This window comes from Hyperoodon ampullatus (assembly GCF_949752795.1).
Source record: "Hyperoodon ampullatus genome assembly, chromosome: 3".
NCBI lineage: Eukaryota > Metazoa > Chordata > Mammalia > Artiodactyla > Ziphiidae > Hyperoodon > Hyperoodon ampullatus.
The window spans coordinates 174,815,499-174,842,795 of NC_136916.1; the positions used below are offsets into that span (position 1 = coordinate 174,815,499).

Sequence of the window (27,297 nt, forward strand, 5' to 3'; positions counted from 1 at the left end):
TGGTCTCAGAATTTAGTCTCTGCAACTGGTGTTGAAAGCTGACTGCAGGTTGTCTTTTTTTTTTTTTTTTTTTTTTTTTTTTTTTTTTTTTTTTTTTTTTTTTTTTTTTTTTTTTGCGGTACGCGGGCCTCACTGTTGTGGCCTCTCCCGTTGCGGAGCACAGGCTCCGGACACGCAGGCTCAGCGGCCATGGCTCACGGGCCCAGCCGCTCCGCGGCATGTGGGATCTTCCCGGACCGGGGCACGAACCCGTGTCCCCTGCATCGGCAGGCGGACTCTCAACCGCTGCGCCACCAGGGAAGCCCCAGGTTGTCTTTAAATAGCCTCTGCTACATCAACACTTAACCCTGATAGTCATAATAATTCTTGTAGCTACCATTTATTAATTGGGTGGGTACAGGCCTTTGCAATAGATATTTTGTATGTATTAGCTCATTTCACCTCTCCACAACCCTTTGAGGTAGGTATTATTGTGCCCATTTTACAGATGAGAAAGCAGCCTCTAGGAGATGGAATAATTTGCCCCAGGTTACACAGTTGGTTAGGGAAAGTCTGGGACTAGACCCTAAGGCCTGGCTGAACATACGTTCTTTCTGCCATCTGTGTTGCTTGGCTGTGCCTATGCCTTTTAGCAGTATTATTTAAATTAGCATTATTCAAATCAAACCAAATATTTAAGAAATGAGTAAGTATATGACTTGAAATGAGTTTTTTTTCAAGGTTTAATTTGATTTGCAAAGTGTCCCAAATACAACAAATCATATTCAGCATATAATTGTGTAAAATATTGTATCATAGTCCTTGCACAAATTTTATTAGCTAGGTGAAATGAAAAAATTTTAAGTTCTTTGCAGTAAATGAGATTAATGAATATTTAACTTAGTTCTTTATCCTGGTTAACCAAATTAGCAATTTTTCCCTCTCTCTCGTCTACTGTGCTTTCTCCTTATCTTTCTCCTTACAAATTAGTTAATTACAGAAAATAACTTGTGCTTTCTTTTAGACAGAACATGCTATAGTTTCTTCCATTTTCCTCTTTAACTGCCTTCCCCAGTTTAAATAGGTGTTCGTTAGTGATTTATAAAAAAGGCTTGGTAGATATATTCAGTTTTTCAGAGACTGAGAAAGATTGTTTTTAAACTTTGTATTATGAAAATGTTGAAATGCATATAAAAGTAGAAAAAAGTGGGCATGTCCCACTCCCTATGGGTGGTCTTCTGTTTTACAAATAATTGGCCTTATGTATATGGCATTTTTTATTTTTGCCAGTATATCTTTTTTTTTTTAACATCTTTATTGGAGTATAATTGCTTTACAATGGTGTGTTAGTTTCTGCTTTATAACAAAGTGAATCAGTTATACATACACGTATGTTCCCATATCTCTTCCCTCTTGCGTCTCCCTCCCTCCCACCCTCCCTATCCCACCCCTCTAGGTGGTCACAAAGCACCGAGCTGATCTCCCTGTGCTATGCGGCTGCTTCCCACTAGCTATCTGTTTTACGTTTGGTAGTGTACATATGTCCATGCCACTCTCTCACTTTGTCCCAGCTTACCCTTCCCCCTCCCCATATCTTCAAGTCCATTCTCTAGTAGGTCTGTGTCTTTATTCCCATCTTACCCCTAGGTTCTTCATGACCTTTTCTTTTTTTTCTTACATTCCATATATATGTGTTAGCATACGGTATTTGTTTTTCTCTTTCTGACTTACTTCACTCTGTATGACAGACTCTAGGTCCATCCACCTCACTACAGATATCTCAATTTCGTTTCTTTTTATTTGCCAGTATATCTTTAGGATAGGTTCCTGGAAGTGGGATTGCTGGATCCAAGGTTAAATGCATCTGTAATATTGCTAGGTATTAGTGACGGGAACCTTCCCCAGCACATAAGTAATTATCTACTTTGTCTGACAATTTAGCAAAAGCAAGTTGCCTTCTCCAATTCCAAATATAGACATCTTTTCAATTTTGAAGTAGATAATTAGGAATTCTGGGTTCATAATGGTCAGGTGTGTTAAAGTTAAACTTTGAATTTCTACACATAATCACATACATGGTCATGCTTTGCATAATTAAATTTATTGTGAAACCTAATGGAAAGTTTTACTTATCAAATATTGCACACTGAGTTATTGTTGTGATGTAAGTTAAAAGGATTTCTTCATCTTTAGATTATTGCAGTATCATAATAATAAGCATTAGTAGATTTGACTATGTGTACTTGAATTTCTATATTTACATCAACTGTAGTTTTGGGAATATATTGCCACAGGTAGTACTTCATGGAAGTCTGAGTATTCCAAACCTCCCGTTTAGAAATATGAAACCTTTTAATTTCAGGCATACTTGTGAATGCTTTAGACCTGAGATTCTGAATACCTTTGTTAGAGATTTTTTTTTAAAGATTTTTTTGATGTGGACCATTTTTAAAGTCTTTATTGAATTTGTTACAATATTGCTTCCGCTTTATGTTTTTTGGGTTTTTTTGGCCACGAGGCAGGTGGGACCTCAACTCCCTGACCAGGGACTGAATCCACACCCCCTGCACTGGAAGGTGAAGTCTTAACCACTAGACTGCCGGGGATGTCCCATGTTAGAGATTTTCAGTTCCCACACTCTGGAGTCTTTTTTTTTTTTTTTTTTTTTTGGCAGTACGCGGGCCTCTCACTGTTGTGGCCTCTCCCGTTGCGGAGCACAGGCTCCGGACGCGCAGGCCCAGCGGCCATGGCTCACGGGCCCAGCCGCTCCGTGGCACGTGGTATCTTCCCGGACCGGGGCAAGAACCCGTGTCCCCTGCATCAGCAGGCGGACTCTCAACCACTGCGCCACAAGGGAAGCCCTGGAGTCATTTTTCAGGGAGGTTAACTCGAGGTAGTTTATGGGGACCTTATACTAAATAGTACGCACGGTAACAGGAAACTGGGGGCCACGAACACTGTGCATGTGACCGCATCTGTCCCTCTGACGAGGCCTGTCCACTTCGGTGGCTCCTCTCCTTCACTTCTGGTGGGTTGGTGGGTCTAAGGGAACTTAGGCAGTGTGAAAAGTCCCACAGAAACTCGGGTGTTTCTCTCCTGAACGCTCTTCTCACATGAATTAGGATCATAGATTTCAGAGCAGGAAGAGCCACCCTTAGAGCATTTATAGACTGAAGTCTTTCCTTTATGGGTTAGGGAGATGGGGCCCAGAGGGCCTTGCCTGCAGTCGCACTGCCAGTCGAGGACACACTGGAATTCGCGCCCTGGCCCCCGACTCCTAGACCTGAACTCCTTCTGCACTCTTCTCCCCCCTCTCACTTCGCCTGGGCACGAGGAGGAAAACAACCGTTTGGGGCATGAGAACTGTCTGGGGTCTTCCTCGACCCCTCCGTGTGTGTGCAGGATGCAGTGGGGACACTCAGTGGACCTGATTCTGCCGCAGGCACCTTTGCTCATAACTGAAATCCTGCATTTAATTCTTCTCACATTATATTCAAGATACGAGATTGCATCCCGGTGTCCAAAACAGAGCATTTCATCATCTGGGCGTGGCCGTGGGGTAATAGCTACCACCTTTTACAAGCTGCTACATGCAGGGCACTATGCGGCTTGCCACTCTTCATTCCAAGCCCTCACGGCAGCCCTGCAAGGTGGGCACTGTTATCCTATTTTACAAAGAAGCCGAGGCTTGGAAAGGTGACTTGCCCAAGGCTACGTAATAAAGCCGAGTTGAGAATGGGTACGTCCTAACTCAAGACTCTTTGCCCTTTATTCCTCTGTGCTCCTCCAGCCATCCTGATATCCCTGCCAATGAATGCATTCTAAACACATATCATGTATCACTCATTCTCCTTTTATTTTGAGAAATTCTCCTTTCAGTGCTATGTATCTATGTTTTGCCCCTAAGAACAATTAAAATAATTACTTTTTAAAAACCTTTTATGAACTGGAAGAATGTCTCATATCTTGGTGTCATCTCAAAGCCAGGGATCCATTTATCTTAGCACCTGATGAGCAGGAAATTGTGTTTGAACCTTCCCTGGTGCTGTTTCTCTTCTGCAGTTTCTGAGATCGCTTGTCTGAAAAATGACTCATTATGGCAGTTCTTGTGTCCTGCTGTCCTCATGATCCAAGCTAGTACCTGTTCTGATTGGACATTAGGAGATACTGTTTTCTTCCAAAACTTTTCTTTATGGTGGCAACATTTTTTCCTTGAGTGGCTAATCATGTTTAGATATGGAAAGTTTATTTGTGTCCTATTTTAGATTCCTCATATAAGTGTCATCATATGGTGTTTGTCTTTCTCTGTCTGATTACTTCACTTAGTATGATCATCTCTAGTTCCATCCATGTTGCTGCAAATGGCATTATTTCATTCTTTTGTATGGCTGAGTAGTATTCCATTATATGTACATATATACACATGGGCTTCTTAAAAGGACACGAGCCATTGGATTCAGGGCCCACCCAAATCCAGTATGACCTCGTCTTAACCAATTACGTCTTCAAAGACACTGTTTCCTAAAAAGGTCACATTCTGAGGTTCTGGGTGGACGTGAATTTCGGGGAGGACACTAACACAGTACATGTATTTAAAAAAAAAAAAGACAGAATGGAGACTGAAGTGGTAAGTGAAGTAGAAAGAGGAGATAGAGGTGAGGTGAGGATGGCATTTCTTCCTACTTGGGAAGGGTTCTGTCCCGGCAGAGAGTGGACCTCAGCACGGGGAGCAGATCGTGTGTGTTAGGAAAGATTCAGGATCTCTGTTTTGAAACTGTGGTATTTTCACTGTGGAATATTAGCTCTGAGCCCTGGTCTAGGCCCTTGGCTGGAGCAGGTGTTCACGGGAAGAGGAAAGAGAGAGCTTGGGGAGAGTGGAGAAGGGTGTTCTGCTCTGGCTGGAGGGGCCTGACTGTGGCTTTTTAAACTCTCTTTCACAATTTAAAAAAAAAGGTAGTCTGGCCCTCAGCTTTAGGGACTGAAAAGTTTCGGTATATTAAACTTTTGACATTCTAGGTAGTTTTGTCACTGGTCGTGTTTTTAAGAGCCTGCACTGAGGTAGATTTAATTCTGGGATGAACAAAATAAATTCTGCTAGCATTTTAAAATAAACTTTTAATTTTAGAGTAGTTTTAGATTTACAGAAACGTTGCAGGCAGAACACAGACGGTTCCCGTATCTCCTGCACCCGGTTTCCCCTACTGTTAACATCTTATATTAGCATGGCGCGTTTGTCACACTAATGGGACGATATTGATACATTATTATCAGTCAAGGGGCGTACTTTATTCAGATTTCCTTAGTTTATCCCTTATGTCCTTTTTTGGTCCCAGGATCCCATTTGTGATTACATTTAGTCATGGGGCCTCCTTAGGCTCCTCTGAACTGCCAGTGTCTCAGATTTTCCTTGCTCTTGATGACCTTGACAGTTCTGAGGAGGAGTACTGCTTAGGTAATCCATTGACTGTCCTTCAATTTGGGTTTGTCTGACGTTTTTCTCATGATCAGACTAGGGGTGGGTTTAGGGAGGAAGACCACAGAGGTAAGGTGCCCTTCTCATCACATCTACCAAGGGTGTGCACTGTGAACATGACTTGCCACTGGTGACGTTGACCTTGATCGCCTGAGACGTGTTTGTCAGGTTTCTCCTTCTCACCACACCTCCGCACTGCATGGTTTAGAAGGAAGTCACTACGCACAGCCCACATGGAAGGAGTGGAGAATATGCTCCACCATTTCAAGGACAAAGTGTCTACATAAATTATTCAGAATTCTTCTGCCTGGGGATTTGTCCTCATGTATTTATTCCATCATGTACTTATATCAATGTGGACCTGTGGATATTTAGTTGATAGTTGGGGGTATAATCCAGTACTGCTTTACTTATTCTGTTGCTTACATTGTTGCGGCTTTGGCTCTTCCCATTGGCTCCTGGGTCCCTTAGCCACACCCCCGTCAGTGTGGGTTCTGTGAGCACTTCCTTACTTTCTGGCGCCATAAGATGCTCCAGGCTCATGTTGGATATGCCCTGTCTCAGCCCTGGATTCAGGTGCTTCCCCAAGGAGCCCTGGTTCCTTTTGCTGTAGAATGGTATTAGAAACCCAGGTTTGGGCCCCGGGTCTCTCAGCAGACAGAGCTGGGACATAGATGTGTTTATACAACCCGTGTACACAGACTTACCTATAATTACGTCTCTGTGTGTCTCTGTCTCTGTTAAGCTAGACATGAGTTCACACTGATGTCGCCTCTTCTCCATTCCACCTGGTTCATTCTAGCCTTCCCCCCTTGCTGGTCTGTAACCTCCCTCTCCAACATTGAGAAGCCTGGCTCCTACCATACGTCCCTGTGGAAAACAACTTTACCAACTAGAATACAGTGCTTATGTGCAGTTCCTTTTGTAGTCTCCCGGTCTCTGCTCATTACCAGAATTACTTTGTCTGCACCTTTCCGCTCCACCCCCTTCCGTGAGGTTATGTTGCATGTTTGTAATGCGGTTAGATTCTTTTGTCACAGTCTGCATTCCGCCATGGGATTCCCCCATCTCCTTATTGACTATTATTGTATTTGCATGTATTAAGGTTCACTTTTTGTGCTGTAAGGGTCTGTGGGTTTTGACAAATGCATAGCATCACACATCCACCACTACGATATCACACAGAATAGCTTTACCACCCTGAAGAATCTCTGTGCTTCACCTAGTGACACCACCCCCAGTCTCTGGCAACCACTGATCCACTTTCTGTCTCTATAGTTTAACCTTTTGTAGAATGTCATTTTATTTATTTATTTATTTACTTATTTTTATTTTATTTTTTAAAAATTTTTTTTGCGGTACGCGGGCCTCTCACTGTTGTGGCCTCTCCCATTGCGGAGCACAGACTCCGGATGCGCAGGCTCAGCGGCCATGGCTCACGGGCCCAGCCGCTCTGCGGCATGTGGGATCCTCCCGGACCGGAGCACAAACCCGCGTCCCCTGCATCGGCAGGCGGACTCTCAACCACTGCGCCACCAGGGAAGCCCCTAGAATGTCATTTTAAATGGAATCTTGCAGTATATAGCCTCTCAGACTGGCTCCTTTCACTTGGCAATATGGATTTAAGACTCAACCATGGTTGTGTGGATTGGTTCATTCCTGTTATCCCTGAATCCTATTCCATGGTCTGGATGGACCACAGTTTGTTTATCCATCACCAATTGAAGGACATCGTGGTTGCTTCCAGTTTTCACAGTTATAAATAAGGCTGCTATAAATATTAAATGAAAGTTTTGTGTAGACATAAGTTTTCAAATCATTTGGGTTAATACTTAGTGTAAGCACAATTACTGGATCCTATGATAAAATTTATAAGCCTCAACTTTGTAAGAAACTGCCAAACTGTCTTCCAAAGTGGCTGTACCATTTTGCATTCCCACCAACAATGAAGGAGAGTTCCTATTGCTCTGCATCCTGGCCAGCAGTTGGTATGTTTTCTGTGTTTTGGATTTTAGCCATCCTAATAGGTGTAATAGAGATATCTCATTATTGTTTTAATTTGCATTTCCCTAATGATAAAAGATGTTGAGCATCTTTTCATATGCTTATTTGCCATCTGTATATATCCTTTGGTGAGGTTTCTGTTCAGATCTTTTGCCCATGTTTTTAATTGGGCTATTCATTTTCTTATTGTTGAATTTTAAGAGTTCTTTTTATATTCTGTATACAAGTCCTTTATCAGATATGTGATTTGCAAATATTTCCCCCAGTCTATAAATTGTCTTTTCATCCTCCTAATGATGTCTTTTACAGAGCAAAAGTGTTTTTGTTGTTTTTGTTGTTTTAATTTTAATGAGGTCCAAGCTATCAATTTTTCCTTTCATGGATGTGCTTTTGGTATTGTATCTAAAAACCCATCACCAAACCCAAGGTCACACAGATTTTTCTCCTATATTTTCATCTAGAAGTTTTATAGTTTTGCACTTCACACATAGGCCCGTGGTCCCTTCTGAGTTAATTTTTGTGTAAGGCCTGAGGTTGGTGTCTGGGTTCATTGTTTCAGCACCATTGTTGAAAAGCTCCATTGTCTTTGCACCTTTGTCGATTCTGCTGGCATTTGAAATGGACGTCCTTTTTCTTTCTACATTATCTTAAGTCCTGTAAGGAGTTCCCTTGAAAAGGCGAAAGTTCTGATTGCCTTTTCTGCTTGTCTTACAGCAAGACCACTGGTGCAGACCTTGCCTTTAAGAACCACCGTCAACAACGGCACTGTGGTACCAAAGAAAGCCAGTGGCTCCCTGCCAGCCCCCTCGGGGGCCAGGAAAGAAACCGCTGTACCTGCCACAGCCAAAAGGTAGGCAAGAAGCGCCTTACATGAACTCTCAAAGCAGTTCTGGCTCAGATGCTAAAATAAGTATTACTCTTTTATACGACACTTTAAAATTTCTCCTTTGAGTTAAAGCTTATAAAAGCACAATATTTGGTGTGTTGCCAAAACAGGAACCATGTCGATTTATTATTCTGCGTTTTTTTAGTTGTAGTCATATAGTCTTTAAAATCTCATTCACTAAAGCCGCAGTGCGCCATTTTGTGTTTTTACTTAAACTTCTCTTTTGAAAAAACAAGTGGGAGCATAACCTATATAAAAAATGAATAGGCTTGGAATATTGCAAAATTCAGATTGCTGTACTGAGCTTAAATTTTTATCAGTAAAATTTGGATAATCTCGTACTTTTAAATGAGGCCTAACAGTGGAGCTTCAGATGTTTGTCAGATAGAGCATAGGTTGCTCTTAATTTTCTATAATTTCATAGTTGTCATATTAAAATTGTGTATTTTATATGCCAGGCCAGTTTTCTAAATTTGTATGCCCTAAAAAAATGAAATATCTGGTAGTAATATAGCATAGAAAACCTTAAAGAAATTCTTTCTGCAATGCTACCTCATGGGCTTGTTAGAAGAACTTGTAAAGTTCATTAAAATGCTAACTTGCTTTATGTGCACTGGGGATTCTGGGTGTGAGTATGCTCTGCGGTGTGCTGGGGTACCCATTGGGCTGGTGAGAGTAGATTTGGTGCTGCATTGTGACTCAGAATGAAAATGTAACAATCCCGTCTTATCTTTTAAATATATAGCGTTTATACATAAAGGCTTATCCTTCATCAAGCAAATTTGCATTGTGTTTCATCAGATAGAGTTTCATGTACTTATTGTTTGTGAATTTTAAGAAAATTGGTTTTGCAGGGCTTTTTAGAACTTTAAAATGAAATTCTCAGCCTCATTTCATACCTTTTTAATACTTCTTTGAATCATTCATTTATAATCAACATGAAATGACCTTCTGGATTCTAATTGGCAGCAGTAGGTATGGACTGTCTTTTATTCATCTAGACGTTATAAGATTGACAGACTGACTTTTTAAGTTTCAGGTTGCCATTTGTTACCATTTCTTTCTTCTTTTTTTTTTTAACTGTGGTAAAACCCACATCACATTAAATTTACCATCTTAACCATTTTTAAGTGTACAGTTCAGTAGTGTCAAGTATATTCTCATTGTGGTACAGCAGATCTCCAGAACCTTTTCATCTTGCAGAACTGAAACTATTTATTGGCCAAAAAGTTCGTTTGGATTTTTCCTTAAGATGGGAAGGAAAAACCCGAACGAACTTTTTGGCCAACCCAATATATCTCTTCAACAGTAAATCCTCCCAGAGCCCTTGGTGACCACCTTTTTCCTTTCTGTTTCTATGATTTGACTACATTAGATACTTCATATGAGTGGAATCATGCAGTATTTGTCCTTTCGTGGCTGACTTATTTCACTTAACATATATCATCAAGGTTCATTCATATTGTAGCATGTGACAGTATTTCCCTTTTTTTTTTTTAAAGTGCCTTTGTATTTTATTTATTTATTTAGGCTGTGCTGGGTCTTAGTTGCAGCTCGCGGGATCTTCACTGCGGCATGCGTGATCTTTTAGTTGCAGCATGCGGGATCTTTAGCTGCGGCATGCCGACTCTTAGTTGCAGCATGCATGCAAGATCTAGTTCCCCCACCAGGGATCGAACCCGGGCCCCCTGCACAGGGAACATGGAGTCTTACCCACTGGACCACCAGGGAAGTCCCAGGATTTCCTTCTTTTTTAAGTCTGTATAACATTCCGTTGTGCGTATATACCACCTTTTCTTTATCCATTCATGTTGATGGACGTTAGGGTTTCTTCCACCTCTTAGCTATTGTGAATAATGCTGCAATCAACATAGGTGTGCAGATATCTCTTTGAGAACCTGCTTTGAATTCTTTTGGATATATACTCAGAAGTGGGATTGCTGAGTCATATGGTAATTCTATTTTTAATTTTTTGAGGAACCTCCATAATGTTTTCCATAATGACTGCACCATTTTACATTCCCACTAACAGTGCACAAGGGTTCCAATTTCTCCTCATCCTTGCCCACATTTGTTATTTTCTGTTCTTGATAGTGGCCATTCTAATGGGTGTGAGGTGATATCTCATTATGGTTTTCTTTTGTACTTCTCTTATTATTAGTGATGTTGAGCATCTTTTTCATATGCTTGTTGGCCATTTGTATATATCTTTTGGAAAATTTTCTATTCAAGTCCTTTTCCCATTTTTAATTGGGTTATTCATTTTTTTGTTGTTGAATTGTAGGAGTTCCTTATATATTCTGGATATTAATCCCTTACCAGATACATGATTCACAAATACTTTCTCCTATTCCATACATTGCTTTCTCACTCTATTGATAGTTTCCTTTGCACAGAGGTTTTTAAGTTTGATGCAGTCCCATTTGTTTATTTTTACATTTGGTGTCATATCCAAGAAATAATTGCTGAATCCAACATCCTAAAGCTTTCCCCCTATGTTTTCTTCTAGGAGTTTCGTAGTTCTAGGTCTTTAACACATTTCAAGTTAATTTTTGTATGTAGCATAAGGTAAGGGTCCAACTTCATTCTTTTGCATGTGGATGTCTGGTTTTCCCTACACCATTTGTTGATGAAACTGACTTTCCCCCTTGTGTAGTATTGGCACCCTTGCTGAAAATCATTTGCCCGTACATGCAAGGGATTATTTCTGGGCTCTCTATTCTGTTCCATTGGTCTATATTATCTGTCTTTATTCCAGTACCGCACTGTCTTGATTACTGTTACTTTGTAGTATGTTTTGAAATCAGGAAATGTGAGTCCTCCAATTTTGTTCTTCTTTTTCAAGATTGTTTTGGCTATTTGGGGTCCCTTTAGATTCCATATGAATTTTAGGATTTTTTTTTCTATTTCTACAAAAAATGCCATTGGTATTTTGATAGGGATTGCATTGGATCTGTAAATCACTTTGGGTAGTGTAGACATTTTAACATATTAAGTCTTCCAATCCCACAAAAATAGGATGACTTTCCATTTATTTGTATCTTCTTTGATTTCTTTCAGCAGTGTTTTGTAGTTTTCTGTCTACAAGTCTTTCACCTCCTTGGTTAAGTTTATTCCTAAGTAGTTTTTCCTTTTTGATGCTATCATAAATGGGGTTATTTTCTGAATTTCCTTTTCAGATTGGTCATTGTTAGTGAATAGAACTACAACTGATTTCTGTGTTTTGGTTTTTGTATCCTGCAACTTTGGTGAAATTATTAGTTTTAACAGTTTTTTTGTGGAATCTTTAGGGTCTTCCCTAAGATCATGTCATCTGCAAACAGAGATAGTTTTTACTTCTTCCTTTCCAATGTGGATGCCTTTTATTTTTTTACATGTCTTATTGCTCTGGCTAGGACTTCCAGTACTGTGTTCAATAGTGATGAGAGTGAGTATCCTTGCCTTGTTCCTGACCTTAGGAGAAAAGCTTTCACCATTGAGTGTTTCACCACTGAGTATGAGTTCACTGTGGGCTTTTCATATATGGTTTTTAACTATGTTGAGGTAGTTTTCTTCTATTCCTAGTTTGAGTGCTTTTATCATGAAGGGTGTTGAGTTTTGTCAAGTGCTTTTTCTGCATCAATTTAGATGATCATGTGGTTTTTTTCTTTCATTCTCTTAATGTGATGTACAATATTATATTGATTTTCTTATGTTGAACCATCCTTGCAGTACAGGTATAAATCCCACTTGGTCATGGTGTATAATCCTTTTAATGTGCTGTTAAATTCAGTTTGGTAGTATTTTGTTGATTTTTGCATCATTATTTATCAGAGTTATTGGCATGTATTTTTTCTTGTTGTGTCTTTTTTTTTTTTTTTTTTTTGGTATCAGAATAATGCTGGCCTCCTAGAATGAGATTGGATGTGCCCCCACTGCCCCTTTAGTCTTTAGAAGAGTTTGAGGAGCATTGGTATTAGTTCTTTAAATGTTTGGTAGAATTCTAGAGTCATGCCATCTGGTCCTGGGCTTTGCTTTGTTGGGAGAGTTTTTTTTTTTTTTTTTTTTTTTTTTTTTGCGGTAGGCGGGCCTCTCACTGTTGTGGCCTCTCCCCTTGCGGAGCACAGGCTCCGGAGCACAGGCTCAGTGGCCATGGCTCACGGGCCCAGCCGCTCCGCGGCATGTGGGATCTTCCCAGACCGGGGCACGAACCCGTGTCCCCTGCATCGGCAGGCGGACTCTCAACCACTGCGCCACCAGGGAAGCCCGGGAGAGTTTTGATTACTGCTTCAATCTCCTTACTAGTTATAGGTCTATTCAGAGTTTTCAATACTTCATCATTCAGTCTTGATAGGTTGTATGTTTCTAGGAATTTATTCATTTCTTCTAGTTTATTCAATTTGTTGGCATGCATTTATTCACTGTAGTCTCTTATAATCCTTTTTATTTCTGTGACATCAGTTGTAATAGTCCCTCTTTAGTTTCTAATTTTAGTTATTTGAGTCTTCTCTCTTTTTCTCAGTTTAATGGAGGATTTGGCAATTTTATTGATCTTTTCAAAAATCAACTCTTGGTTTCATTGATTTTTTTCTACTGTTTTTCTTTTCTCCATTTTGTTTATCTCTACTGTAATCTTTATTATTACCTGCCCTCTGCTAACTTTTAGCTTTATTTGTTCTTGTTTTTTTCTGTTTCCTTGAGGTATAAAGTTAAGTTGTTGATTTCAGATCTTTCGTCTTTTTAATGTAAGTGTTTTCACAGCTATAAACTTCCCTCTTAGCACTGCTTTCTCTGCATCCTACAAGTTTTAGAATGTTTTGTTTTTGTTTTCATTTGTCTCTAGATATTTTCAAAATTCTCTTGCGATTTCTTCTTTAACTCATTGGCTGTTTAAGAGTGAGTTGTTGAACTTCAAGATTGACTTTTTAAAGTAGCAAGTAGTTAATGAAAAAATGAGATTCTTTTTCTTTATTCTTAAAGAAAATAAACTTTTAAAATTTATATCTCTTTATATATTTGGCATTTAAGTAGAAGGAAAATTTTTTTTCAGAGCAAAAAATCATAAAAGTAAAATTTGAAATGTAGATATAATTTCTAGCTTTCAGTTCCTTTCATGAGAGCATATGTCAAGCATTCTTGCACTTTGATTTTGTAGAAGGCTCTGTGTTTGATCCAAAGTAACTTTGATGTAGTACAATAATGTCCTTCACTTAATAGACTGTTTATGGTTTTCTTAGACCTTGCCGGATTAATTGGCACAACTGTTAGAATCCCTGGCAAATTGGGTTTTGAGTTCTAGTATTTGAAATATTGATTCAGGGTAGGATAAGACTGGGGGATGAGATTTATGCAGATGACTACAGGAGTGAGGCTCTGCTGAAGAATCTAATTGATATTTTCCCACAGGATGTGAAAAAGACAAAGAGCCCTAATGGTGCTTCAGCCCCTCTTTAAATCAGTGATGATGATAGAAATTATCTTTTGATAATAAAAGCGTACTAAGCATCGAGCTTTTAATACCATTATCACTGATCCTCAAAACAACCTTCCAAGGTAGATATTATTATCCCTGTTTTGCCAGTGGGTAAACTGACGCTCAAAGAAGTGAAGTAACTTGCCCGGGATCAAGTGAGTAGAGAACCTGGACTCAAACCCAGGTCTGTCTGGATCTAGAGCTCACACTCCTTTCACTGGGATAGGCTGCTTCTTGCAAAGATTTCCAGGTCAGCGCTTACATCTACTCATAAAAAAATTCTTGATATAATTACTCGTTGGAAACCATCCCTTTTGTGTGCCCCATCCTGTCTGGATGATGCTTTTTAGAAACAGTGATGTTCTGAGATGCCCCTGAGGGTGCTGACAGGAGTGGAAGGCAGGGGCGAGGGTGACTGAGCAGAGGTTGGCGGCAAGTTGCAACTCTGAGAGACAGAACTGCCCATTCATATGGGGCTGCAGGGCCTGAACTCCCATTACAGGACCAGGCCCCTTGCTGTGAGCAGAAGCCTGGGTCGTTTCAGCCATGTATGAAGGAGCTCATGGACAGTGCTTGCCCTCGGCAATATTATCTTAGAAGGAAAGGATGGTGGCGGGGGAGGATAATCAGTAGCCATCATATTTTATATATATGTGTATGTGCGTGTGTGTGTGTGTATTAGCATTTAAACAGTAACCTTCCTTCTAGGAATGTTCTTAGGCCTCTGTAGACTTTTCTTTTTAATTTACAAAATAATCCGTTTTATTCATTTGATAAGCTATTGTCCAGCAGCCAACTAGAAATACATGGTTTTCTAGATTGAGTGTCTGAGACTCTTGGTGTTTCGGTGTAGAGCATAGTGGTTCATTTATTTTGTTTCTCTGCCTTTTGTGGGCTTCCGTGGATGTGAATTCCCATCTGTCTGGAAGTTGGAAACCCAAACAGTGGCATATAATAATTACTCTGTGACGAAGTTCCTATAGATCTCTCCTTAGGAGAGAATTTTGAAAACAGAAGCAAGCTGGGCATTCTGCCTGTGAGGATTAAAACAACCTCCGAGCCATTTCAAATACATTTATAATCACGTAGGAATTTTTCTGTAATCAGAGTTCCAAATTAACCAAGCTGGGGCATCTCTGGTGTGTGGATGGGTATATGTTTGTTTTCTTTTCTCTGAGGTTTTTTCAGCCTAGTACTAAAGAACAAAATCCCCTTTGGAAACTGTCCAGCACCCAGGGGTTGTGCTTTGTGTTGCCAATTAAGACTTCGATTGGGGGCGTGATTTGGAATCCTTGGGAAAAGCTTTGTTTCCATTAGTGAAAGGAGAAAAGGCAGAAAATCCGGGGAAGACATTGTAGGGTCATACCTTCCTCGGTGGGGATGCTGGAGCTGACAATAGAATAACATTTCCACTGGCTCAAAACAATCCATCATTCTTCCCACTCCTAAGCAGAGCTTTACAATAGGGCAAAGCTGTGAGAAGAGAGATCAAAAGAACAAAACTGGTACAAAAAGAGAGCATTATTTTTAAAATGCGCTGCTCCAGTTGGAAGGTAGGATGGTGAATATCTGTGGCTTTCAAACAAACAGCTGATAGTCCTTTAGAAAAATAGTTGCACTCCTTAGAAATACAGCATTTGTAAAAGCACCAAAGTCAGTGCCAGGTACTTACATGATTTACATCTGCTTTGGGGTTTTTTTTTTTTTTTCTACTATATTCTTTATCACTGAGATCCATTGAAATGTATGTGTTAAAGTCAGGTTTTGAGTGTGATCTCTGTAACAAGCTAGAAATGGGAGTTGATGCTGTTGAGCAGAGGAAGATGAATTGGTACTTATTCTCTTATCAGAAGTGTTTCAATTCCCCCCTCTGGGCTCAGGTAGTTGGCTTCATATGATAGAAAAAAAACTTATTTTGGTCTGTCAAATTCTCTAAGGCCCCCAGCCTTCTTAGGAAATGCCTTGGGTTTTGCTGCAAAGATGGCTTTAGACCAAGATGAGAGCATTTCCTAATTCCTGAAGTTGCGTGACCTCAATCTGTCACGATGACCTCACCCCTCGCAGGACAAAAACCAGGTTAGTCCTGGTCCCATGTTGATTTGCCAGTGCTCAGCGTAGAGCCCAGTATAAATTGATTCCAAATGAGTATTTGTTGAGTAGATAATCGTTTTAATCTAGCGTTAATCTCTCCGGCTGCCACGGCAAATGACCTCATCAGAAAATCTCGGGTCACGAGTACAAGCTTCCCCTCAGATTAGTATTTTCTTTCTTTCTTTCCTTTTTATTTATTTATTCATTTATTTCTTTATAAATAGGACCCGGCTGTGCCGGGTCTTCGATGCGGCACGCGGGATCTTTTAGTTGCGGCACGCGGGATCTAGTTCCCTGACCAGAGATTGAACCTGGGCCCCCTGCATTGGGAGCGCAGAGGCTTCCACCGGACCACTAGGGAAGACCCAGTATTTTTTTTCAGTTGTAGAAGTTTGGGATCTTTTTTGCAAAATTTTGGAAAACCAATTCTTGGTTTTAAATCACATAATGAAAGAAAGATGCTGTGGTAGCTTATTACATTTAGAGTTATTATCTAACCATAAGAAGAAAGATGACCATTTTTCCTCTGTTCTCCCTTTGCAGAGACTTTATTATGTCTAAAATTTAGTTTAAATTGGCAAAAACCATTGAATGCAGCTGTAGTGTAAGGTAGAGAACCATTGTATTTTCAGAACTTTGGGTTTGAGGGTGGAGGTTGAGAGCAGAAGGGAAAAGAGAAATGATGGTATCTGCATTTCTACACCAAAAATGCTTGCCTTAAGCAATAAAAAATGTGCTGTGTTATTATACAGTCTTTCACAAGCTAGGACTTCTGCCACTTTCAAAATAAAGAACATGATTTCTCACTTGCTGTCCCGAGGGAGAGTAACTTCTTTGATATTCCCTGCTGGTTGTTGGAGAGGCTTCTCTCAGTGAGTGTACAGTGTCACTTCTTCTGGCCGCCCGTGTTCCTGCAGATGTCTTGTCTTCAAGCTCTATTTTCTGTCCTTCACTCTGAGTCCTAGTAAATCCTCTTTAATTCATGAGAGCTCTTGGCTCTCAAAAGGAAATTTCTCGTTTTTTCTACGTATGCAACAATAGTAGATTTTTTTAAAAGCTTAACATTTTAATGCAAATGCGTGAATGCCAAATATCTTGAAGGAGCCGCGATGGATTATATCCAAGTCTATATATGCAAACCAAAATGTTTTCCCATTTTAACGTGCAGTGTATTCTGTAACTTATTGACGTTTACCAAAATATTTTTCCACGCTTTGATTATTGTACTCATGTCTATTCTGCTTTGTTTCCGTGCCTCTCGTACATAGATTAAACAGGTCTGTGAGTCTTCTCAGTGCATGCACACTGAACAGTTCCACACCCAGGTGAGGAGTACTTAGATTTACTTTGTAACCCTCACTGCTGCTTTGGTAGTTTTACCACCCTTTTAGTGCAGTAGCTTAGAGGGCCTTATCCAATGCCTGCCGTTGATCAAGTCTTAAATCATATAACTGTATTAATTACTGACCTTTATTGGATTTTTAGACGTTCAACATCTCTGTTCAACAGGTCCTCAAAACTAATGGACTTCAGTGTTTCATAACTTGCAGGTGGTCTTTATTTTATTTATTTATTTTTTGGCCATGCCGCACAGCTTGTGGGATCTTAGTTCCCTGAGCAGGGATCAGACGCGGGCCCTCTGCAGTGAAAGCGAGGAGTCCTAACCACTGGCCCACCAGGGAATTCCCTAGGTGGCCTTAACTAGGAGGCCCAGTAGAGAGCAAGGGGTCAAGTAACCTCAGACGTGTTGCTTTGTATCCCTGAAGCTGTCCCCTCATCTGTAGAATACGGATAATGACACTTTTGCAGGGGATTTGAGGTTGAAATTAAACGATTCATATAAAGCGCAAAGCTCTTAATACACGTGAACCGTTGCTGCCCATGGTTCCATCATTGATCTCCCCTCTTAACTCTTCCAGCCACCAGGTTGAGTGTTGATTATTAGAAAATCGGTTAACGTTTGCTATCATTGATTAATAGTCATGGCTTTTCAGCTCTTTAAGGGTGTTTTATACAAGCCTTTAAATTGCCGTGAACTTACCCTGAACTCCCACAAGGACACTATGGAGGTGCTGCTCAGGGCTGCCAGCTGCTGGGGCAGTGTGCCTGAGAGCCTCGGCGGGCCAGATGCTTAGCCGAGAGAGCTCCCACAACGTGAAATTAGCTTGGTGTTTTTCGTCACTGGAAGATCTTGAACTTTAAACATAAAGGTTTCTGTAATTTTTAGACTTCAGTCCTAAATTTCAGAAATGTAATGCTCTCCTAAGATCTATAATTCCCTTGTCCTCAAATTCAGAGTTCTAAAAATTCACATTTTGACCTTAAGGCACACCCGTGCAGATCCCAGCTGTGAGATCCTGGGGCTGTCAATTCAGAGGTTTCCTCAGTGACCAAAAAGACTACGCAGAATGTGTCTTCAGATCATCATGATTATGGTCATTTTATTTATGTTCGTTCACTCAGGGAGCGAGATGGTTTTTCAAAAGCCGTTACACTGTGCAGTTTTTGAAAATGTGCTAAGAGATTATTTACTGACCGATTGGAAGTTACAGAGGAAAAAGAACTTAAAGTTGGCCCAAAGGAAGGCAGAGATGAGGAGGAAAAGAGAATGAAGGGAAGACAGCAGAGCATCCCATGTGCAAGGCTCTTGCACATTCTGTGTTATTTAATTGTGAGAAAGGAGGGCTTTGGAATCCAGCCCAGGGGCAGTAGTCTCACTGTCTCAAGCTTCTCAGCTCCTGTGTCCTCCGGATTAAAGTTCAGGTCCGTCTCCACCCTCCCCTGACTGGAACCCCTGAGGCTTCATCATCGAGGTCCCCCTCCTGCCTCCACAACCCCAGCACCTTAACTGTCCTCCGGCGGTTCTTCCTCCCCAGTCCCTCGGGGTTTACCTGCTACCTGAGATTCCTGTGGCAGTTCCTCAACCCACGTCTTATAAAGTCACTCTTTCCCGGGGAGGTTCTCTTCGTTCTCACCTTCTCTCCTTCCCGGCGTGGAGATTTCCTCCGCATCCATGGTTCAGTGACCCACCCAGTTGACAGTGCCAGTTCTGAGCCACCTCCTGGGTTGCAGACTTGCGTTATCGCCCACCTGCACCTTGACTCTGTGCATCCAGCCCAGACCTCCCCCCGCAGCCCCACCCGGGAGCAGCACCACCATACACTCGTGTCCTTCTTTCTTCCTCACGGAGCAGGTGCTGAATTACAGCATCACATGCCTCTACCTGTGACAGGGTCAGTGTGACACTACCATTGATCGTTTCATTTATTTCACCCTTTCATTTAATTAATATTTATCAAGCTTCTCTACTAGGCTCTGCAAAGAATATAAGAATGATAAATGAGACGGGATCTCAGGAAACATATGGCCTAATGATGAAGATAAAAAAAACAAACAAAGAAACTTTACAGGGATGCCTGTAATACACTTCCGGGCTCCAAGAGCAAACCATCAACCTACAGCCCCTGCCCTGGCTAACTGACCCCTCACGCCTGTGGATTACCTGTGCGTGGGGTATGCCTCTTCTTAGGACACGCTCTTCCCTACTGTGTCATTATAACACGTTCAAGCTGTTCATTTTCTGTCTCCCAGAAATTCACAATCTTCAGGAAGTCTTCCCCAGACATCCCTCACCAGGCTTCCAACCACTCTAGTCCCTCTGGTTATTCAGAAGGAAGTAAGCACTTGCATGGGTACCACCTCTAAACAGAGGCATCCTATAGAGAGTGGAATGTCTTTGTCCCACGTATGCCTTTAGACCAGAGTTCTTCCATATCAGCACTATTGACATTTGGGGCTGGATCATTCTTTGTCACGGGGCTGTCCTGGGCATTATAGGGTGTTTAGCAGCGTCCCTGGCCTCTATGCATTAGATGTAGCAGCCCTCCCCCTGCCCCAGTTGTGACAAGCAAAAGTGTCTCCAGACATTGTCAGATGTCCCTGGGGGGCAGAGTCTCCCCTGGTTGAGCACCACTGGTCTAGACTGAAACCTGCACAAGGGTGGGGTCACCTCCCACTAAGCCCCTGGAGAGTTCTCACGGTATTGTTGGGAATCTTACCTTTCAACTTCCTCTATGACCTTGAACTACACTAATTGCCCCAGTTACAAAGGCAGTGAGTAGAGGCATTGATCTCAAGTGACATTCTGAAAAGTTTTTTGATCTCTATAATTAGGAATTTCAAACCAGTCTATCTTTTAAATCTCCACATGGAAATAGAATGTTCTATGTATATATTGTCACACTCAGCAATAAAATAAAATCACTCCGTGAAGGATTTCATTGTCATTTACTTTGTACTTTTAGTACCATCAAGAGGACCAGCTCTTCTGAACGGGTATCTCCTGGTGGTCGAAGGGAAAGCTATGGGGATTCCAAAGGAAACCGGAATCGCACGGGATCCACCAGCAGTTCTTCTAGTGGCAAAAAGAACAGTGAAAGGTAAGGGGCGTCTTACTTCTGGTTCCTGCGGTTCAGATATCGTGTGGCCTCTTTTCCCAGAGGTGGATCAGAAGACCCCCTAATACGCACACAAGCTGTGAGCCCTCCACGCCACATACTCCTTCTCCTGACATCACTGTGGGCGCTAATCAAACAGCTGCCGGTCACAGCTCACACCAGTTATCATCCAAGTAGAAAATTACAACTTGAACTCTCAGGGCTCCTATTCAGACAGAAGTCATTTCTGAGAATTTGCTTAGTACCAACTCGATGGAATTTGAGAACCTGTTCTGAATTTCCATACTGAGCACTTTATATTTCTCATACTCTCTGCTGCCATTTTAAAATTAATTTTAATGGCTTGTTTGTGAACAGTATTTTCTACGACAGACTGGGTGAAAAGTTGTAATTTTATGATTTGTCAGAAACTATTTTTAATATTGAGCTAACACCAGAACTAGGAACCATTTTCTTTCTGGTTTCATGAAACGTGCTTTGAGTTTTTTCTCTGAGGTTGGTTTAGAGTGGATTATGATATCTCACTGTTAAACTAATAGTGACATTTTATTAGTGAAAGCTAATTTGGGGCATTTTAAGAGCTTGTTTTATGTTTAAGAATGTATTGTGTATATGAGATCAGTTTCTCTGTCTCTGTATATATCTACTCAATGTACTTTATTCTCTCTTTTTAAACATTGTGCTTTAATTCTGTTCTCTCTATTGAGCAAGGCTTAGGAAGGAATTTCAGCTTCACAGGCTAACCATGTTTTGTTTTGGTTTTTTCCAAATGTTCGTGTAAGGAGAAGGCTTAGTCATAAAGCAGTGGACTCCAGCCCACAGGCTGAAAAAATTCCAAGCTTGTAAGTCCATTCTGATTCAGTCCTGTAAAGGAAGCTTAAATAAACCCTTTTTCAGTTTTATTCCTAAAAGATAGGTTTTGTAGAAAGAGATCCAGGGGCCTCTCATATCTCTAGCAGGTCAAGTCCACAGTCCATTAACAATCTGAAAACCACTAACATGAGGTTGTCTTCTAATTTAGGCTATTAATAGGACTTCTTATCAGAAGATTATGCTAATTGGGTGATAATACCTTGGAAATAAGGCCAAGTAGTTACAATGGTAGTGGAGCGTAAGTGGGAGATGCAGGGTGGCCTTTAGGCTTCTCTGAATTCAGCGTAAGCTTGGAAGTTGACCTGAGATGTCTAGATCTTGGCAATTCTTAAAAACTTGGCTCCTTCCCTGCACATCTGATTTGTATTAAGAATTTGCAAAAAGAATCTGCATTGTGCAAACTCCAGATCTGTTGTATCTTTTAAATCCTATGGCTTTGCTAAGTGTGCTGGGTAAATATTTCCATGAAAGATATTTACAAAGGGTTTTTTTGTTTTTGTTTTTTAATGCTACCGTAGGAACTTTTGATTTGGAAATGAGGGACTGGGAAAATTTACTAATCATTTTATAAAAATAATTCAGGCAACTAAACATGTCCATTTAAACATAAATTCTTTGTCTCATTAGAGCCCAGGAATAGTAGTTGAGGCCCACGTAGCACTGAACTGGTCGAGTTGCACCTAAGGAGCTTCAGAGAGACAGTTCCTGCCTTCTCTTAGGTCACTGCTGGTACCGACAGACACCTTTAGGGGCCCATGGGAATGAAGGCGGCAGGAACTCAGACAGAAGGAAGAAGTAGCTGAGAAGCCGTAGAGGTGAAGGTCAGGCTGGTGCTTCTGTTGCTGCCTGTCCATTTCCCTTCATCTTTCCTTTCCATTCCCATATGCAGAGCCCCACTCTTGGGCTACCTTGACCTTGTAGCAAATCAGAGCTGGAGTCTAATGGACCAATGCCCAGTCCCCATGGCTTAAAGCAGGCAAAGAAAGGGATAGAGAGGTGGCCTCGATGCAGTTCCCCTTTTAAACATGATCCTCGGTGGTCTAAGACAGCGGGACCTCTTCTGCATCACACACAAGTATTTGTCCATGGTGCCAGGATGCTGTCTTACACTGTTCATGGTTCCAGAATGCTGGCTTGCATTTGGACACATTGTCCATGTTTGGTTACTATAAACAGCAAGATGTAATGGAAAGGGCACAGGCTCTGGAGTAAAAGGGAGATCTGGGTTTGTAAGTGAATTTGGCCTGTTAACTTCTCTGAGCCTCAGTTTTTCCCCTCTGTGAATTAGGGATTTTATACCTAATTCCCTTGAATCTTGTCAAAGAGCTAACGGGGTAGGAAAACACCTATCGTAGCACTTGGCACTCGGTAACGGCAGCTGTTATAAATCGAGACCTGTGCAGGGTAGAAGAAAATAATTCATGAGGCTTTCCAGAATTCTGAACTTCATTTCCTCATTGGTAAGATGAAGGTGGTGGATGACATCTGAAATTATTAGTCTATTTTTGGTCTAACGCATATTAACTTACATTCACAGGACACAGTCCTATGAGTGCAACCTGGATTTTGGCAAAATGTAAAACTGGTTGGGGAGAAATAAAGTATTATCCAGTCATCCCAGGTTGTCCGAGGGGGATTGGTTCCAGGATCCCACCGCCACACCAAGGCCAGACGCTCAAGTCCTTTAGTCAGTGGGTTCTGCATCCACAGATTCAACCAGCCGTGGATCTTTATGGTTGTGGGTGTTTCATTCCACGGATGCAGAACCTGCGGATACAGAGGACCGACCATATATTCTCATGGTTGTCAATGTCACATCAGAATGAGCTGGTGTGCAGGCCCGGAGATTCACAGGAAAGCTCATCAGAATGTGAGTGAGTGAGCTGTAACTTTGGGTCTGTCCTGATTTGCAGAAGCAAGTCATTCACACAGAGCAGTGCTATAACTTATATCAGTCACAGACTATTTGCTATAAAAGCTCACAGTTACCACACACCATATACAAAGCTGTCTTCCGTGCATCTGGCACTTTTGTGAAAATTAGAAAGAGGCTCCTTTCAACGTTTATATTTCTCAGTAATAACAATGACACTCCCTATAAACTGTACAGATCTTACTGTCGAACATAAAATAATAGTGTTTTTGATGTCCTAAACATTCACGTTTTCCAAGATACATTAATTTATTTAATAATAATTATGTGTTTTGCGTTCATAGAAACTATTATTCCTGAGAGTTTCACTTTTCTTGCTCCTGTATCTCATTTTCTTTGGAAATGGTCATGAGAGTCAAGTTTTTCTTGTGACATTGTACACTTTTATCTTAGAATAGTTAACATTTTAAAATATTTTGCTTGTAATGAGCCACAGAATTTTAACAGCCCTTATTAATCTTTGTACTGACAAAACTTTCATAAGAACAAAAGCAATATATGGCAATGTAATATTCACCTTATATATTATTGATTGTAAGTGAATATTAACAGTTATACAGTGATTTGTGTCATAATGAAGTACTTATTAAATTTGAATAGGGAACGCCAATAACATTCTGATAAACAACCCGTACTATCTAATGTCGCCAGTAGACTAATCCAAGAGAGGTTTTAAAAAAAATTTTTTTTTTAAATCTTTTATATCAGACAGAAAAACAACTACTGTTTTATAATGCATAGTTTATGTTAGATGTTGGTAGACTGATAAAATGTTTCAGTTATCCAACTGGTTCCCCCTTTGTAGTTCTGACGGGAATAAGATATATCAACTTTGTAAGCAAGACATTTTGTTTCCATCAAAAAGTTGTTGCAATATGAGCTGATTTTGTTAGAACAAGAAATGTTTCAGCCATCTGCTGGAAACCTTGTTGTAACACACAAATAAACTGCCCATCTTTGGAGTAAACAAACATGAAAAAAGCTTCAAAATTATGAAGATGTCTACCACATAAAAGTGTTCCCTTAGATCCCCTTTTGTGTTGTGCAACTGGCTGCTTTATCCAGGCTGTGAAGTTCAGAACCCTGAGCGGAGCTCTCAGCTCCACCCTTCTTTAAGCTCTAGCGTTCAATGAGAAAGTCTTTTTTTTTTTTTAATTTATTTTATTTAAGTAGAGTTGATTTACAATGTTGTGTTAGTTTCTGCTGTACAGCAAAGTGATTCAGTTATATATAATATATATAATTATAATAATATATGTATATTCTTTTCTATTATGGTTTATCACAGGGTATTAAATATAGTTCCATGTGCTGTACAGTAGGTCCTTGTTGGTTATCCATTCTATATACAATAGTTTATATCTGCTAATCCCAAACTCCCAGTCCATCCCTACCTGCCCCCCCCACCACTTGGCAACCACAAGTCTGTTCTCTAGTCTGTGAGTCTGTTTCTGTTTCATGGATAAGTTCATTTATGTCATATTTTAGATTCCACATATAAGTGATATCATATGGTATTTGTCTTTCTCTGTCTGACTTCACTCAGTATGATGATCTCCAGGTCCATCCCTATTGCTGCAGATGGCATTATTTCATTCTTTTTTATGCTGAGTAATATTCCATTACACACACACACACACACACACACACACACACACACACACACACATCTTTTTTATCCATTCATCTGTCGATGGACATTTAGGTTGCTTCCACATCTTGGCTATTGTAAACAGTGCTGCTGTGAACATAGCGGGTGCATGTATCTTTTCGAATTACAGTTTTGTCCAGATATACCCAGCAGTGGGATGGCTGGATCATATGGCAACTCTATTTTTAGTTTTTTGAGGAACCTCCGTACTGTTCTCCATAGTGGCTGCACCAACTTACATTCCCACCAACAATGCAGGAGGGTTCCCTTTTCTGCACACCAACGAGGCAGTCTTTTGAGCGACACCTCAAGGTCCTCAAGGCTCAGCATTGCTCTTCTTTTCCTTTCGCATCACTGATGGTGGAATCTAAACCTTAATCTTCAGCCTGGGTTCAAGGTCCTGCATCTGCTGGCTCCTCCCCCTGTCTTGAACCCTGATATCCACGGCTTCCAGCACTACCTCTCACCTTCCCCCAGCAGGATTTATTTTCCTTTTTGAAGTAACCTATTTATTACACAAATAAACATGTGTTTTAGGATATCCAAATGTACAAAACAGAGGAAAGGAAAATCCTCTCTAATCTCAGCACTCAGAGAACTCACAGTGACCATTTTATTGTGTTTACATCCAGACTTTACTTCTAGGGTGTTGCATGTGTGTAGTGTATAATTTTTACATAAAGGATATTCTTCTGCATACATTTTGTAACCCTCTTTTTCATTTGCTGTATGAGTATGTCTTTGTGTCAGGAAATATACTCTTACAATGTTATTCCAGATGTGAATCATTTATCTAGGCAAATGCACTTTTGTTGGACGTTTGGATACCAACAAGTCTTTTCTAGTCCAGTCAGACCAGCCCAACATCTAGAACAATGCCCGGCATACAGTGGGTACCCAATAAACATTTGTTGAATGAATCTTTTTACCCCAATCAATATAACAAAAAGAGTGTAGACGGATGGGGCATTATAGCCATAACCAAATTTTAATCCCAGCTCTGCCACTTTTGTTATGTGACTGTGAACTAGTTACTTAACCTCTTTGGGGTTTCCCTCAGCACCAGTAAAAACTAATACCTACCTCTCAGGGCTGTTGTGCGGATTAAACAAGATGGCGTACGTAGCATGGGGCTTGCCGACATTGGTGCTCCATAGATGGTATGACTCCTGTTATTTGCCTTCTCCATCCAGAGTTGGAGCTGATGCTTGCACACCTTTGCTCACCCCACTCCCCAATCTTGAGTGCCTCTCTTTTTTGGGACATTCCAGAATTCTCCAACTCCCATTTCTGATCTCACCCCAACCTGAAAAGGGAGGAATCAGAAATTCTGAACATTTCTCTCACCTTACTCATACCCTTTCCCAGCACTGCTTGACTCACTGAGCACCTACCATGTGCAGGACAGAGCGTAAGGCTTGGCCGGAAGTGGGAAGGAAAAGCCCATGAAGACTCATCCTCTCAACAAATACGAATGACACCCACAACTGAAAAGGGTCAATGTCCTTCATTTCCAAAGGTCACAACACACACCAGTGAGGGAAAAGACAGTTAACTCAATCGGAAAGTGGGTAAAAGGTTTGAACAGAGACAGTTCACTGAGAAAGAAATATGCGTAGCCAATTAACTAAGGAAAAGATATTCAAACTCAGTCTTCATTAAAGAAACCCAAATGAAAGTAAGAAGATAGCATATGTAGAAAAATCTTTTTTCTTTTCTTTTTTTTTTTTTTTTTTTGAGGTACGCAGGCCTCTCACTGCTGTGGCCTCTCCCGTTGCGGAGCACAGGCTCTGGACGCACAGGCTCAGCGGCCATGGCTCACGGGCCCAGCTGCTCCGCGGCATGTGGGATCTTCCTGGACCGGGGCACGAGCCCGTGTCCCCCGCATCGGCAGGCGGACTCTCAACCACTGCGCCACCAGGGAAGCCCCTAGAAAAATCTTTTTATTGTAGTATTAGAAAATCAAACAGATACCAAAACCAAACAAATGCACAGCTTGATGAATTACACTTTTTAACACTTAGTAAGTGGAGGTTTGTCCCTTGTCCTAAGTGGCATATGTAAGTGTCTGGAAACTTGGTAGGAGGAGAACTCCAGCTAATCCTTCAAGACCCAGCTCAGGATGCCCCTTTCTCTGGGAAGCCTGCCTTAGCGCCCTGGTCTGAGTTAGCTGCCTTCCAGATTGCTTTGTTCCTGCCCATTAACTTTATCTGTAACTGTAACTCCCTCCCCACCCTCCAGGGGCTTCCCAAACATTCCACCCTCCCACCCCCGCCCCCTTAAGCTTTGGGAGGGCAGAGCTGTGTCATTTTTTCTTCTTTATATTCCTAGCACTTTGCACAGTTCTGGCACACAGTAAGTGCTCAATAAACATTCGCTGAATGAATGAAAGGATGTTACCTATATACTGAGATTTAAAAACCATAGTCATTTAAGAACTATGCAAACAGCACCACCTATTGGTAGATGATTTTAACACTGCATTTTGGATTCCGAAA

At 41.0% G+C, this 27,297-nt stretch overlaps 1 protein-coding gene across 1 annotated transcript in view; it reads left to right on the forward strand.

Moving 5' to 3' along the window:
• The window catches only part of EML1 (EMAP like 1), a gene marked incomplete at its 5' end in the record, with an annotated part of 141,004 nt that overhangs the window by 66,500 nt on the left and 47,207 nt on the right, over positions 1 to 27,297 (forward strand). Inside the window, 3 exons of the mRNA XM_079700288.1 lie at positions 8,171 to 8,306; positions 17,154 to 17,210; positions 20,190 to 20,324. Of these exons, the coding sequence (XP_079556414.1) occupies positions 8,171 to 8,306; positions 17,154 to 17,210; positions 20,190 to 20,324 (328 nt within the window). The remainder of the gene's footprint in view (positions 1 to 8,170; positions 8,307 to 17,153; positions 17,211 to 20,189; positions 20,325 to 27,297) is intronic.